Genomic DNA, 16,456 nt, shown 5'->3' with positions numbered 1-16,456 from the left:
TAGGCAAAACATGAGATCCTCCACCAACAACTCCACCAAGTCAGGCTCGCCGCTAGATCCTGCTCCCCCGCATGCCCTCCGCAAAGTGGCGAAGGCTATACTTCCCTCATTATTGATGATCCTTAAAAAATCACTTGACTCAGGCTCAGTCCCTCCACGCGGAAAACATGCCATAATAAAGCCAATTCTGGAAAAAAAAACAGCTGGATCCGGACATTCTTGCCAATTGGCGACCTATTTCATTGCTCCCATTTCTAGGTAAACTGGAAAAACATGTTAATCAGGCACTGGTTAAATATTTGGAGGAGAATAATATACTCCATCCAACCCAGATGGGCGTTTGTGCCCAACATAGTACTGAATCTGCCCTCCTGACACTCACTGAGGAACTAAAAGCCCTATTAGATAATGGAGGGGCGGCCGCCATCTTATTTGATCTCAGCGCGGCTTTTGACATCGTTAATCATGCCATACAGAAAGGGAGAGTAAGGGAAATTGGCATCTGCAACAAAGCCATGGACTGGCTCCGTTCCTTTTTGGAGGATCGGTCCTTCCAGGTAATGGACAGTGACTGTCGCTCAGACCGATTACCAATTAAACATGGAGTTTCCCAGGGTTCCTCCTTTAGCCCCACGCTATTCAATATATATACGTTAGACAGGTGGCATCTATCCTTCAGGAATTCGGCATCTCGGGTGTATCGTACGCTGATGACACCCAATTGATAGTCTCTCAGTCCAACAGCCCCAACCTGGACTTACATCAACCGGCCCCTTGTCTGAGCAAATTGTCTAGCTGGATGTCAGACTGCTGCCTAAAACTAAACTGAGACAAAACTGAACTCTTGATAGGCAATACGACCATTTACAGACTGTTAAAGACCTGGCCGGCCTGCATGGGAAATCCACCTGTCCCTAAATCGGCTGTAAAAAATGTAGGAATATGGCTAGACAGTACCCTCTCAATGAATCATCAGGCCAACAATCTGTTTCGGGCTCCTAAGATTGCTCAGAAAGGTACTAGAGCTTATCGCAGAGAAGATGAGAAAATCTGTCTTGCAGTCACTCATAGCCTCTCGTCTGGACTATGGTAACTCGCTTTTTCTGGGATCAACGAAGTATATGGTAAAGAGACTCCAGACGGTGCAAAACATGGCAGCAAGGCTCCTGCTCAAACTGCTGAGACATATCTCGTTAGGGTAATCCCTAAGGGAGCTACCTTGGCTGCCAATTGCAGCAAGAATAAAATTGAAATCCCTCTGCAGTGAATCGGAAAGGCACGGAAAAAATTTGACACCTAAAAGCAACGCATGTTCCCCTCAGACCACTAAGGTCCTACCATCTTCATCTGCTCCACAGCATTGTAATTAAAAAAAACTCGATGGGGAGGCAGCTCCTTTGCATATTTGATACCCAAACTGTGGAACGAGCTCCCTCCTGCCCTCAGAGCAACACAAAATGAACTGTCCTTTAGGAAAAAGCTGAAAACCTATTTGTTTCCCTTAGACCTCTAATTTCGCCCCGTACCGTCAGCCGTACTCATCAGTTAGCGCTGGGAAGCCTTTGGGCAGCCATGCGCTTTATAAATCCCTAATCAAAATCAGATGCACTAAAGAATATATCCAATAGCAATTTAGAAAAATAACTTATTTGTATGTAAATTTTGATATCAAGAACTTCATTAACAAGTAAGTCCTTTTTTTTAAATATTAATTTTTACAGGCAATAGTTCCCTTAAATGCCTCTTTACTAAGCAGTGCTTCCCTAAGGTAGAAAAGGGTGCCTTCTGAAGTCACACAGGGGACATACCTGGCACCAAATGGTGGCCGACAACGCCCAAAACAAGATGGAAAAAAAAAGGTTATTTCGGACCCAACCACTAGATGGTGGAATAATGCACAGCATGTGAATCCAGAATATTCTTCAAGCTGCAAAACTGCTACTACTGGTAACTAACCAATTAGGTATTTGCGATTGTTTCTTGGGGGGTCTTCTTCGAGCCTTGTGGCTATAGGGGGCAAGTTCCAAAGTACCACCAGCAATTACTCTTTACTGGCCCGGGGCATTTGGGTGTATAGGTGCTGGTCGGGTTGGTAGCTGTGCCTGCTACACCGGTAGGAAGAACAGGGGCCACCTAGAAACAGGCTGCAGAGGGGGACTTGAGGAAAAGTCTGAAAGCTCAGGTCACAAGGGTCCTGGGGACAACTGGACATAGCCGGTTCGTGAATACCCGAGGTGGGGTGCTCGGGAGCAGAGTGGAAAGGGCGGCTGGGCTTTGTGCAGCCTAGTGTCTTGCAATTGTCGGTCTTGACGGTTGAGGGTGCAAAATCAGGACAGCTGGGCCACTCTGGAGCTGGATCTCTGCAGTGCTGACATCCCTCAATGGCTGCTCGGTCTCAGTGTCGTTGGAGTCCAGATTGGACTCTCACGGTCTTTGCTTGAATCACTCAGTTAATCTTAGTGACCTGTTCTGGCTTTGCTGACTTTCTGGTGATAAACCGCTAGCACTAAGACACCTTGGGGTAATTGCACACTTTACAAAATAAAATGCTATTACAATTGCATTACAAGGGGTCTAGTACCCGGGGTATTGGTCCCCTATGGCTCTGGTTGGTCCTGGTGTTCTCATTTGGTGGGAGGATAGAGCTGATCTTCAGGAGCACATGATCCTCTCCTGAGAGGCTGCTGTGAAGGGCTGGCTCGGAAGCGGCAACACTGTAAACCGGACTTTGTGTTTTTGGTACCTGTAGATTGCAGGAAAATAGCTCCTCTACTCAAACGGAGATTGCTGGCAATTTTCAACGGGCTGGCAATTTCCCAGAGTTCTTGGAAGCTGGTCAGATGCAGCGCAAGTTGCTGGTCATAATTGTCGAGACTGATGCAGGCAGGCAGAGTTTGGCGCCAAAAGTCCACAGCAGTCTTCAGTTCTTGCTGCTTTTCTTTGCCCATTTCTTCATGATCTGTCAGGGTCAGGGGTACCACCGAAATACTCAATTTAGGTGTGTTACAGAGAGTAACAGAAGCCAATAAGCTAATTACTGTTAGGGTGTCTACACCCTCTATATGACCACTTCCTGTGGGAAGTGGGCATAACTCTGATCCTGAGAACCTAATTCTGTCAAAACTAAGATGTGGAATTCTAAAAGTTGTGTCCACAACTGGTAGCCCACCTTAGGGAGTGGAACTGGCCGGGAGGGGGACGTGCCTCCTGAATAGCTAATTTTCCTGTCTGCCCTAGTGCCAAATGGACCCGGGGCAGAGGGTGGCATTTCCCCTGTCTGGGGAAGCCTTGGGTGGCATATCAAAGGCCACAGATGCCTTTGAAGCCTCCTGCCTTGATATGCTGATCACTTAGCCATCCTGCTTTGAGGAGGTTAGAATACGTCTGGCCAGAGAAGGTATTGTTTCTGCAGTCAGAGCACAGGCTCTCATTTCCAGGGGTCGGAAACCTATCTGTGGTGGCAGGCTGCTCTACACCAGTTAACGAGCACATTAGTAGTCGGTAGGTTTGCAGGGGGTACCTCTAAGGTGTCCCTTGGGTGCATGTACAAATAAATCCATCACTGGAATTAGTGTGGGTTTATTAATCCGAGATGTTTCATACCAAACATCTCTAGTTTTAGTGAAGCCATCATGTAGCTGGGGAAATTCGTAAAAACCATTGTTCAGCACATGTTCTAAAAATGGCTTCCCTGTTCACTTTTGATAGCCAAGAATCGACTTCGATATCACAGGGGCATATCTCCTCATGCAGATATGTCCACACATGTAGTATAGTGCACCCTGCTTTAGGGCTGTAAGGCCGCCTGTAGGGGTGACTTACCTACTCTGCATTCAGTTTATACAGGCATAGCGCACCGGAGGTGTGCTGTTGTGTTATCACTCTTCTCTGCACCATGGTATGCAGCCTGCAATGGCAGATTGCATGTTGGTGCTGAGGGTCCCTTAGGGTGACACAATACACGCTGCAACTCATAGGGACCAACTTTAGCATCCTTGCCCTAGGTACCAGGGGTACTATTTACTAGGGTTTTACAGGGGGTGCTAACGGTATTGCCAATTGGGGGAACAATCGTACAGTTTTAGGGAAAGATCTGGTACTGGGGACCGGATAGCAGGAACCCAGTGCACATCTGTCAAAATTGCATCAGATACCAGGCATAAAGTGGGGGTGACCATGTAAACAAGAATTGGCATAGCCAATAGGTCTCACCTTTCGGACCTTTTTAGTGTTTAGCTAGAGCAATTGCACATAAATATTGAAATGAAAATGCTGCATTTTACCGTAACACAGTTAGGCAGAGGGAACCAGGAAATGACGCAACACACTGCACGCCGCTACGGCCTACAGAGTTGTATATTTTGTAAACTGATTCCTGCGAGTGTGGCATACAGAAAGGGGCGTGGCTGCCTTTAAAGTTAAAGCGCTGCATGGGGCGCTTTAACAAAAAAACAACAGCAAATGTGTTAAAATAAATACGGCGAGCCGCTGTAAAGAAAAGCGACCAAAGTCTGATCTTGGGCAAATAGGTAAGCATCCCCCATCTGTACAAAACGAATGGATGCGCTTTTGGCAGAATGAGCTATACAGACCAAAGGAATCATTTATTTAAGCCACCTCAAACATTCAATAGAACTGACCGGGGGAGGGACATACGGTTGTGCCATTGTCTGAAACGCATATCGCAGGAGCAGGGGGGTCAGTCACAGATGCAACGTGGTGGAGGGGGCAGGGGGGTTTAGGCAGATCCAGAACGCATTAAGCAGCAGAGACCAAAGCCCTTTGTGTTCTGGATCTGTGTATGTAGGTCGTGGCTTGTGTGTGTGCTCACCACAGATCCCCTTAAAGCACCCATACTGTGCTTCACAGGAAGCTTTTCACACCGAAATATAAAAATACTGCTTTTCAAGAAGCGGGTCTACGGAGGTAAGAGCCGGCACTCTTTGTGGACCAGGCAAGATGGCACGGAAGAAGATGGCAATCACAGGCTCCAACAGCTGTAAATGATTAGAAGAGGGTGGGCGGTAATAAATAGGAAGGGGACGTTTGGCTTTTCCCCGAGAATACATTTTCTAGTGGGGGCAACACAGTTAAATTACTTGGACCCAAAAATGCCACAACAAAATACTGCAGAGACTAAACAAAATCCGACGAATGCACATGTGACGCTTAGAGGGAGGTCTTTCCGGGAGGGGGGAGGGATAGTAACAATCTCAAACTCCCAGTGGTCATTAAAGGCAAAAGGGGGGGAGGGGGGGTGCCGCTACACTTTGGAATCGGTCGATAATGGACAGCCCCAGTCTGAACCCTCTCACTTCCTGACTAACATAATGAGAACTGTTATTTCAAAGCAGCCTGCATGCTGAGGAGATTGTTTTCACCGCGCTGTGTCTTCTCAAGGGGGGCAGTGATTCTTTCATTTACTGTCTTCAGATTACTGACTCTTGATGTTTGACACTAGAAGCTATATAGAAAAGTGAATTTTGTCCTCACTTTCATACACTTGTCTTCTTTATTAATATGCTTTAAATAGGCATTTCAGCAACCTCATTTATATAATGCCAGTCTGTGTAGATTAAACCATCTGCATTTCACAGTTGATTTTATCAGAGCCTGCAAATGTCATATGAATGAACCACGAAGTTATTTATTTAAAGTGCCTCTCTTGGCTATGACATTAAATTTAGCATGTTGTATGGATTGCTCTGTTGTGGAAACGTTTCTGTAATGAATTGTGGTGACTTACATTTCCTATATTTTTTTTTCCCCGTTAAGCATACAGTTACCACTTTCATATCTTACTTCATGCTTATTGGTAAATGTGTACTTTGATATTCACTCATGCACCAAATGCACGTAATCCCCATTACAGTGTATCTTCTCCATTATTATTAGATGAATTGCGCACTTACGTTATACCTTGCAGTTTTTCACAACCTCTAATATTGGTTTTTAACTTTTCCTATTGCATGGGTAGGTTAAAAAAAATAACTTCTTTGCAAGTATCGTCACATCGCAGATTCATTGTTCATTCAACGTCACGTGCGAATTTCGCTAAAATTGAAGATTCCCAAGTACCAATACCCAAGACAGCTGCTTCTTCAGCTGTGGCTATCGGCTCCTCTGTTCTTACTAAATTCACAACTAAACGCCTTAAAAAGGATCCACCTTCTCCACCAAAGTCATCTTCGTCTGTCTCCATGGATCTTCTTCTGGAGGAAATTTGAGCTTTGAGACCATTTGTTGAAGAGACTAACTCTAAAATACAAATGCTAGCCGACGGTTGGGAAAAACTGGAAGAAAGAGTCACCAAGGTTGAACATAATGTTGAAACTCTCAATGCATCTTACACTAAAGTGGACATTCTTCCTTCCCAATTTACATTCCTACAACAGGTTGAAAACCTTGAAAACAGAAATACGCACAACAACCTTCGCATTTATGGATTATCGGAAGGCGTGAAAGGGTTGGATCCCATCTCCTTTTTTCAGAAATTTTTACCGTCAATACTAAATCTACCGGAAGACACTACTCTCAACATACAACGTGCTCACAGACTGGGCCCAATGCATTCAGTATCCTCAAGTACGAAAAGGCCAAGAGGAGTCATATTGTATTTACTGGAGTATACGGATCTCCTCATAGTTCTATCAGCAGTTAGGCTCCTGAAGCCTATTTCATTTTCAGGTCACCAATTCCTCTTTTCACAGGACTATGCCAAGCCCACAACGGACAGACATAAAGAATTCCTTGCTATACGTCCAGCGTTGCGTTCAATCGGAGCACGATTTGGATTATTTCATTCCTGCTTGTTTAAAGTCACTCTTAATAACCACACCGTGACTTACGAGGACCCAACAAAGCTGAAGAGTTTCCTTAATACACAATGCCCAGAAAAGATGGACATTTCCAGCACTCACTTTAAATAGCTTTTCTTTTGTTATACACTGGAATAGGGTTTAGTTTTCAGTATGACGTTTTACATATAGAAGTTTAGTATAGTTTCTACCATGGTAAAATGTTTGTTTATTCTTATTAACCCGTTTCATTTCAGGCTATGGCCTTATAATGTCTGATATCAAAATATGTCACAACATGTCGTGTCATACTCCCTTCTGCTCGTATTAACCACTTTTTTCTTTTTAGTTTTTGTTCCTTTGTTTCTGTTTACACAGGACCTAACCTAATGTGCCTGACCTATTAGTTTTATATAGTGTTTACGTCCCGAAGTCTCCCCTGCCTTACCTCGTTGAGTCCGGATGCGCCATCGTTCCATGTGGTCTCCCCCCCCCATCCTTCCATTGTTTTGATCTTTACATACATATGATCCTTTTTCTTATATACTTCTTTACAGTCTTCACCCCTTTTCCTCTATTTTCTCTTCTTTCTCTCCACCCCACATATTTCTATCATATGTCTCCTTTTCCAATCTTGTTTTTTTCTCTTCTCTGTCTTTTTTCTCTTTCCAGCTTCATTCAATTAGTTTCATCCTTCAATACTTCACTTATATATCTACTATTCTCTCACTCAACTCTCTCATGTGCATCAATCTTCCCTATATCTTGTTTTCTTTCTCTATTTATTTATCTACTCTATCCCTTCTTTTTTCTTCAATTGGTTTTCACATCCAATATCTTCGTACTTAATATAAGCTTTCTTCCAATGCTTTACATTTTTATTGTTACTGAATGTTTTGGAAATCGTCTTGTCCGTAATGTACATCGTTTTATTGGTTCACTTATGTCTCTATTACTTCTAATCCACACATGTTCTTAAACATTATCTCATGGAATGTCAGACAGGGTCTTATCCCACTTATCTTAGTTAGATGCTAATATTGCATTATTACAAGAAACTCATCTCACTGAAAGCGAATCACTAAAACTCAAAAGAAATTGGGTTGGTGTAGTTTTTTTCTCGCCAGGTGACTGTATAAGAAATGAGGTTATAACTCTTTGCCACAAAGCACTGAAAGCCCAGCTTGTCTCTCAAGAATCTGACACAGAAGATAGATGGGTTTTCACAAATCTATGTTAGGGAAGACCTCCTTGTCATTGCTCAATATTTATGCCCCTACCAATGGCGACACTAGTTTCTGGTCATGCATCTCTCAATTGTTACTCAAATATCCGTCAGATAACTTCATCCTTGCAGGCGATTGCAATCAAGTGATGGATCCGTTCATCGACAATGTCGTAACTCCCATTTTAACTCAAATGCAGCACACAAAACTTTCATACAAACCATTGAACAAAGAAATGTATTAGAGAATATTCTTTTTTCTCCCATCCGCACCAAACACAATCCCGAGTCGACCACATTTTTATTTCACGAAATGTTTCCCAATCCCTACGTTCTGCTGATATAGGTCCCATACTTATTTCAGATCATGCCCCTTTTTCAGTTCAATTGGACCTTTTGAGCCACACTACATCACCAAAAAAATGGCGTTTCAACTCCTCTTTACTTCTCGATCCTAATTTTAACTCATCTTTTGTCTCTTTTTCTCAAGAGTTTTTCTCTATTAACCTAGCAAAAGAGGTTTCCTTTCACACAGTATGGGATGCCTTCAAAGCTACTACTAGAGACTTCATTTTTAGATTTGTGTCAAACAAACACAAAGCCTTCCGCATGACACACAATACACTTCTTGATAAGATTAAAAAGCTTTAACACTCTTTCCATACCTCTAAATCAAAGGAATCTCTCAAAGATCTCATTAATGCAAAGATCGCCTTTAACTAATCGACCGCGAAACAGGCCTCTTTATATTTACTTAAATTCTCAGCAAAGTACTATGGGGGCCAAAATAAATCAGGCAAACTTCTGGCTAATTATTTGAAAATTAAACAACAAAAACTGCATATTGATTCCATTATAGATGATAATCAAGTACCAAAACTCAAAGACCCTGAAATTCTCCAAGAATTTGTACACTTCTATAAATCTTTATACACACCAGAAAGCACACCTTCAGATACAGAGCTTTCCCATTACTTCTCCACAATCCAAAAACACATCAATCCCCAATTGGATTTAACAACACTGGAATCTGATCTTACACAAACAGAATTATTAAATGCTTTAAAAACCCTTAAAAAAAGACAAAGCCCCTGGCCCTGACGGCTTTACAGTGGAATTTTATCTACACTTTGCTCATTTATTACTCCCACACTTGCACACTCTTATTTCTTCCTTTATCACTTCCCGTAAGTCCATTGGCTCTTTTTTTGAAGCCTTGATCTATCCAATACCAAAAGCCGATAAGGACTTATGCTTTTGTAAAAATTACAGACCCATCTCCTTAGTTAACGTGGACTATAAAATCTTTTCTAAAGCTTTAGCTCTAAGACTAGAACCGCATCTTCCCCTGTTACTTGGCAAGGAACAATCAGGTTTTGTCAAAGGTCGATATATTACTGACAACACACCTTTATTTTTTGACATTGTATCCTAATCATCACACTATTCGGATTCTCTGGCAGCAATTGCGTTAGATGCGGAAAAAGCCTTTGATCGGGTTTATTGGCCATTTCTCTTCCACGCTCTCAAATGGTTCGGTTTTGCACCAAAAATCACGTCCTTAATTGCTCTACTTTATTTGGAACCCAAAGCTGCAATATTATCTAATGGTCTCATCTCTCCTTACTTCAATCTCAAGCGAGGTGTTCGTCAAGGATGTCTCCTATCACCTTTACTTTTTAATTTAGCTTTAGAACCCTTCCTGTCAAAAATTCGCCAAAATCATTCCATCACAGGCTTTGTCTCGGACCCTCAACAAATTAAATTAGCAGCATACGCTTACGATATTTTAGTCTTTCTCTCCCAACCACAATCCTGCCTCACACCCTTTTTAGGAGAAGTCGAAGACTATGGTCTGGTGTCAGGCTATAAATTAAACAGAGGGAAATGCGAGATATTACCCCTTAACCAAATACACCTTCAAAGATGATTTTAAGATTTCTAATTTCACCTGGAACTCTAAGCATATAAAATATCTCGGCACCTGGTTCTCTTCCTCTATTAAAACATCCATCTCTCTAAACATTGATAAATGTTGTACCAATCTTAAAGCACTAACTGCAAGATGGCATCCCCTCCATCTATCCTGTTTGGGTCGCTTGGACACCATTAAAATGATCCTGACACCTATAGTTCTGTACATTCTTTCTAACATACAAACATCCATTCGATCTAACGCCTTGAAAAAAGAAATTAACTCCATTCTAACTTCCTTTATAGGTCTCGCCTGAGCCAGTGCATGCGTTGCACTATGAGACATTTAGTAAGTGGGTTTTCAAAGTGCTACCACACGCTTTTGCTGGCCTAGCGCTTGCGGTTACGCGCACGTGCACACACGCAGCCGCCAGCTTTCAGCACCCGATAATGCGCCATCTGGCTTTCCTCTCGCTTGCTGTCTGAACGCTCCTCCGCCCCATCTTACGTTAATTGTAAACATATGCTGCTTTCACTTTTGCCGCGGCGGGCGCGCACCGCTCGGTCTCTCCATTCAACCGCCCCCAGGGAAGGGACGCGGAAGTCAAGATCTAAACCAATCTGTGAATGGAAACTGTCTTTACTATCCTGCCACCAGGGAGTGACCTAAAAATATAGCAGCGGGCACTGCAGACTGGCTGCATGGAGCATTACAGCATGCCTGTGCTGGTGAGTCATGAGTGACTCTAAACATAAGACAATTCTTCGAGCCCGCTAATGCTTCTCAGTTATTTCATTCAGGTCCGGTGCCTGCTCTGTGAACGGGGACTGCACGGTCCATGCTTACCCATGGGGTGCGGTAAACGGGCTGTTGGGGGGGGGGGGGTTGATGGGGAAAGGGGCGGGTGGGATATTTTGATTGCATCTCACCATGGTAATGGATCACCCCTGTGGATGGATTACGTTACAGCGCAGATGCCTTTTGTGATGAGAGGTGTGCCGCTGTACTCAGTTTGGTGGACTGGTTGTTATTCTACGAACTGGCTTATCTGGATGGCTGGGTAGCGGGCAAGGGGATTGAATGTGTTACCTTCTGCAACCCAATAAAAGTCTGTTAAAAAAAAAAAAAATGGGGTGCGGTAAACGGGGTGTGCTAAAGTCAGGATACACGGTTTGTTCCGAATCCTCTTCCGGCCTTTTTATTTACTTATTATCCATGCTCTCAAAATCCATCGCCAAGTCAGGAGACACGCCACTCTGCCTCTTTTGAGACCTAAAAAGCAGTCATTTTAGCATTTACTGTTATTTCTGCCACAAGTCGGGATGCAAGGTTCGGCACTTTCAGCGTCCCATCGAAATAACTTTCCGTTATATAGTGTTTCATAAGGGTCTTCAGCATTTTATTATTCAGTTTAATGGTCCTCTGCTTGTTGCCCAAAAGGCTAGGAAGATTTAAACTTGTGACCAGCAGATGTCTGCTTCTGCACGCATTTGATGCCTCGTTTTAAAATGTACTGCAGAAAGCTGAACTATCCAGGCTAGTTTAGAACTTAGAACCGCAAAACAGTGAGTTTTAGATGGCCTTATTCAAGCCTTGATAGATCTGTCTCATATGTGTTCACCTATGCGCTGAATCCTCGTCATTGCCCACATACTGTTCATCCCGAGCATTGGTAAAACTGTAGTCTTGGTTTGTATCTCGGCGTACACATCCTACTAACTTCATCCGTAGCTCCCAGCCACCCACCTCCACCTACTACCAGTGCATTGGAATGTGTGCCGTCTGCTACGGAGCTGGTGTGATGCAACCCACTCAAAGGTAATGACGTGAAGGAGCCCCAAGTATGGAAGCCTTCTCTCTTCATTATCGACTTTTCAGGTCTGGCAGAGTGACTGCAGGGCTGAGGGAGGCTAAAGAACAGTTCTGCCTGCACAACCTTTGGGCCACACTCGGAGACCACTGTACTCTGCTGTGCTAGGCCGTCAAAGACAGAAAAGCCTGTCATCTCCCTGTGAATTAAGTATATTGTGCATGCAGAACTATGCACTTAAGAGTAAACTTTCTTGCTTTCCTGCTGACTCTTAATTGGATATGGGACTATGGAGCCTTGAGAAGGCGGAGTTATTTATTTATTTTCCTAAGGCCTTTCTGCCTTACATCTCTGCTCACCATGCCATTACATTCTCCACTGAACCTCTGTATCGGTCTTTGAGAAGTAGATGCCTATTAGCACGTGAGAGACAGAATCCCTGCTGCTAAAAAGTCAAGATCAAAACACCACAGAACATGCATTACTAATTGGGCAAACCCCTTACTTAAATCTACTAAAAGGAGGTTTTGCTATATAGTCTGGTATTACTGTACGTAGAACAGTGTTTTCAGCTATGTTAAGCCACATTCTAACATGGAGCAAAACACATTGGGCAAAACTCCTAACATGCATCAGGAGAGCCAATATATGCCATGTTGTTGGTTGCTACTGTTCCCAGTAGCACCCGTCAACAGTACACAAGCTCGTTCTCTCTATGCTGTCTCCTCTTTCTTTACTCTCATCTCCTCCTAAGGTTGAACCCAATAATACTCTCTTTAGTATTGTGTTGCTCATCCATGTTCTGTGTCCAAAATCGTTTAGCAGTGAGAAAAAGCAGTCAAAGGCTGTGCACGTTTAACCTACTTGGTAGCTAGTAACTTTTTTTGTGTGTAGCACTTTATGCGACTGACTGCAGCCTCTCAGTGCGGCAAATAACTCATTTTATTGATCTCTATTTGCTATTTATAGTAAGGCGTTGCTCATACCCCAAGACCAAGTCTTATATTGTGATCTAGTCCGTCCCCAAGACTGTGTTGTTCCCAATGAGTAAAGTGAATGTTGAGCATGGAAGTTCATCGCATGAGATCAATAAGTTGCCATGTTGGATGGTTAGTGATCGTGTTTTGTCAACAAAAACATCTGTCAACTTGACAGATACTTTTTTTTTGTCAATGCACCCAAAGCTGCGCTTTTCCTTTAATAGTGGCGCACCTTTCTTTAGACGCGGTTTGTCTAAAGACAGGGGCGCGGTTGCTATGAATGTGAAAGAGCTGCATGGGTGCTAGTAAACAAATATTTGCAATGCAATAAGTCTAGCCTTTGCGAGAGTTTAAGCTATTGCATTGCCAATAGCTCAAACTCTCGTAAATGCGAGACCTATTGCATTGCAAATGCATGTTATGGAATGCTAAAAAGTCAAGAATGGCGTTACAGAAATTAACAAGACCCAAATCCGAAGGAGGAGTTAACTTTCCCCATTTCTCTAATTATCATAAAGCCTTCCAACTAAGACAATTATCAAATTGGATTACTACTAAATCTAAAAATAGGCCTTTTTGGGTTGATCTCGAACTGTCTTTTTTAACCCCTTTCTCATTCCAGGAATATCTTTCCTTTACCCGGAAGCCACAAAAGCCCTCTACTCCCATAATTAAGCAATCATGTAAACTATTATCCACTGCACCTCATTTAGCTATACACAACTCAGAAACTTTTCTTAATTCCACAATTTGGCATAACAAACTGATCCTTTTTAAAGGAAAACCTATATACTGGAAGGTTTGGAGGAACAAAGGTCTGCTTTGGGTTCACCAACTTTTTGACCAAGGCTCACCCATTCCATTTACACAATTACAAACTGTTTATCACTTACCTCCTTCCTTTAAACCTACATTTCTGACTTTCCAGAACGTAATAATTGAGGCACACGGTACATTTACAACTTCACCCCCCTCAAAACCCCAGCCCCTCTTCCCATGGCACAATCTCTTGCTCATACACCCCAAGGCCTCCCATATTTATTCTCGTCTAATGGCACATCCTGAAAATAGACAAAACCAAAGTAGAACTTTCATGGGAATCTGATCTGGAAACTAACTGGCCCATTACTCTATGGAACAGAATTTGGATGAAACTCAGGAAATCCTCTAGAGTAGCCAGCACAACACAAACACTTTTCTTTATTTATAATTGGTTATTTTTTACCCCAGCTTACCTAAATAAGATACATAACACAAATCCCACCACATGTTGGACATGCTCCCAAGGTGACGCTGACTTCAAACACATGCTATTTACATAACAAGTTTGGCGCCAAATCAACATCATGTTTCATACCACAACACCCCTATCCCTTACCAACATTTTCCTAGGTAGCTTAGCACCGGAATGGGGGGAAAAGCAATCCCAACTAAAACTCATTGATCTGCTATTGGCTGTGGTGTTCCAACAGATTTCAAAGAATTGGAAAGACTCTTCTAAATTGTTCTATTTAGCATGGTGGTATGCTGTATGCCATAATCATCGTCTAGATACGGCCCTCGTTCACCCTATCTCTCTAGCCATGAAAAGATTACATCTCTGGTCCCCCCTCACACACTTTCTAAATACAACAGCAAAGAACACTTCTTCCCTTGCTCCTTCAATGCAAGAAGTTACCAAGCCTCTGACTTCCTACTGTTTGTTTTTATATAATTCCGTTCAACTTGTCATTCCTTATTATACCCTTACAACTGTATATTTTTTTACATGTGTTACTATTCGCAATATCTGTGAACCTTTGAACGTATTCATATAATTTCCTAAGTTAAACCTTCATTACCTTAAAGATTTCTCTATATTAATAGTATTTTTAAGTATCCTCTTCTGTCTTTATGCATTGGTAAATGATTGTCTGTACGAAGTATTGTTTTCATCACCACTTTAATTTTTCAATAAACCTTTACTTGAACTTAATAAAACACTTTGGTCCCTTACACAGCAAGGAAAAGTATTCTAATGTTCACAGCTATGAGTAAAAATCCAATAATGCAGCCAGATTATCCTGCCTTCCCCCAGAATCTGTTGCAGAAAAAGGCACAAATTAAACAAACCTGAAAAGCTGCCTTCATGGCTGAGAGGCGGTCTCCCATAGCTCCTGTTGAAGGCTCGTATGCCTCGTAGATACTCATTACTGAGTTGCTAATACCTCGTTCCTGGTGAGGGGGGGGGGGGGGAAGGGAACGGCAAGAGATAAAGAAGAGTGACACATGGAAACATTAAAAAAATTGTAAACATTAAAAAATGGTCCAAATCTACTTGATAACCTGCATACTGGAAATAAATGTCAAAGGCTTACAAAGACATATGAAGAAGAAAACAAGCATTTGCAATGCAATAGGTCTCGCATTTATATGAGTTTGAGCTATTGGCATTGTAAATGACAGTGCCTTTTATTTATGTTTTAAAAAAACCAAACTTAAATAAAAAGCATGGTCATTTACAATGCCAATAGCTCAAACTCGTATAAATGCGAGACCTATTGCATTGCAAATGCTTGTTAAAATACACATTTGTGAACGGGTTTGTTGTTGCTAAAGATTCACAGGAAACACCGTGGAACATCACAAAGAATGATTAATTTCTTTGTGTTGAATCAGATATTTTCAAATCCTTAGCTGTGAAAAACACTGTTGGAGACTGGAAGTAAAGCAGTAAGTTAAGAGGTCAAATGTTTTAAATATGTTGAAGGAAATACAGACGGAACTGCTCGTTCCAGATGTCGGCTTTGGTTATTTGTTTAAGGCATGTGTAAGCCACTCACTACGAAAGAGCTGCATACAGGCACTTTTAATATTTTGTGAGGAGGTAAGTAGACCCCAGCATCGGCCACGAGTGCTGGCGGTGGTTCCCTTTCAGCTTCTTTTTTTTTAGCTCTGCTGCAGTATTGTCAAAATATGGAGGGAGGGCAGAGGGGAGATAAGAACCACAACCCGGCTTTTGGCAGTGGAACGCAAAATTGTGGTTATATTTCTGTGAGTAAAGTACTTGCAACTTTAGAAACAGAGGAAGGCTGCAGAGTCCCCCTAGCAGGACGACCATTCCCGGTCCACCGCCATGGTTTTAGTTTGAGACTGCCCTGTGTTAGGATGCTGGGACCGCAGCAAGGCTCCCCCGGGGGTGGCGGTGGCAGCAGCCCAGTTGGCGTAGAGGAAGCTCGCACCATACTTGCTTTGTACGTGAATACCTGGACTGCGTCGAGTCGCTGCCTCTTGAGATTCAGCGCAGCGTCTCTCTGTTGCGGGATATAGACACCGTTACCGAGAAGTTTTAAATGAAATTGACGAGGTCTATGAACAAACAGCATGTGAATAAAAGCAACCCTACTTGCTACAGCTCTGATCTGTTCTGTATGAGGTGCTTAAGCATTTCCGTTTTCCTCAGTGAGAAAAATGTGTATACTTAAAAAACACGCACGGCAGGGTAAACGAGACTTGGCAATGATGTAAAATGGGGAGGGGGTAGTAATAATAGCTGCACAATTTGAAAACATATTACCAGTGAATAAAAAGTCTGAAAGTGGAAAATGCGCTACGGTGCAGAAGTGCAGACAATTCTACACCCAATCACACTATAACTCTGCTGAAACGAAACACCAAAGATACGACAACAGCAAACCCTCACAACATGTAATGGATGCTTCATTTTGAAAGAGTTGATAAATCATCACA

The 16,456-nt window shown here is 42.6% G+C and overlaps 1 protein-coding gene across 1 annotated transcript in view; it reads left to right on the top strand.

The window, feature by feature from the left end:
• LOC146871135 (uncharacterized) overlaps nucleotides 1–16,456 on the top strand; it is a 651,196-nt gene that overhangs the window by 593,073 nt on the left and 41,667 nt on the right. Inside the window, 1 exon segment of the mRNA XM_085646175.1 lies at nucleotides 259–557. Within this exon segment, the coding sequence (XP_085502301.1) occupies nucleotides 259–557 (299 nt within the window).

This window comes from Triturus cristatus, chromosome 1_1 (assembly GCF_964204655.1).
Source record: "Triturus cristatus chromosome 1_1, aTriCri1.1, whole genome shotgun sequence".
In the NCBI taxonomy this organism is placed as follows: domain Eukaryota; kingdom Metazoa; phylum Chordata; class Amphibia; order Caudata; family Salamandridae; genus Triturus; species Triturus cristatus.
Note: the sequence above shows the minus strand (reverse complement) of the source record. Positions and strands in the feature narration are given on the sequence as shown.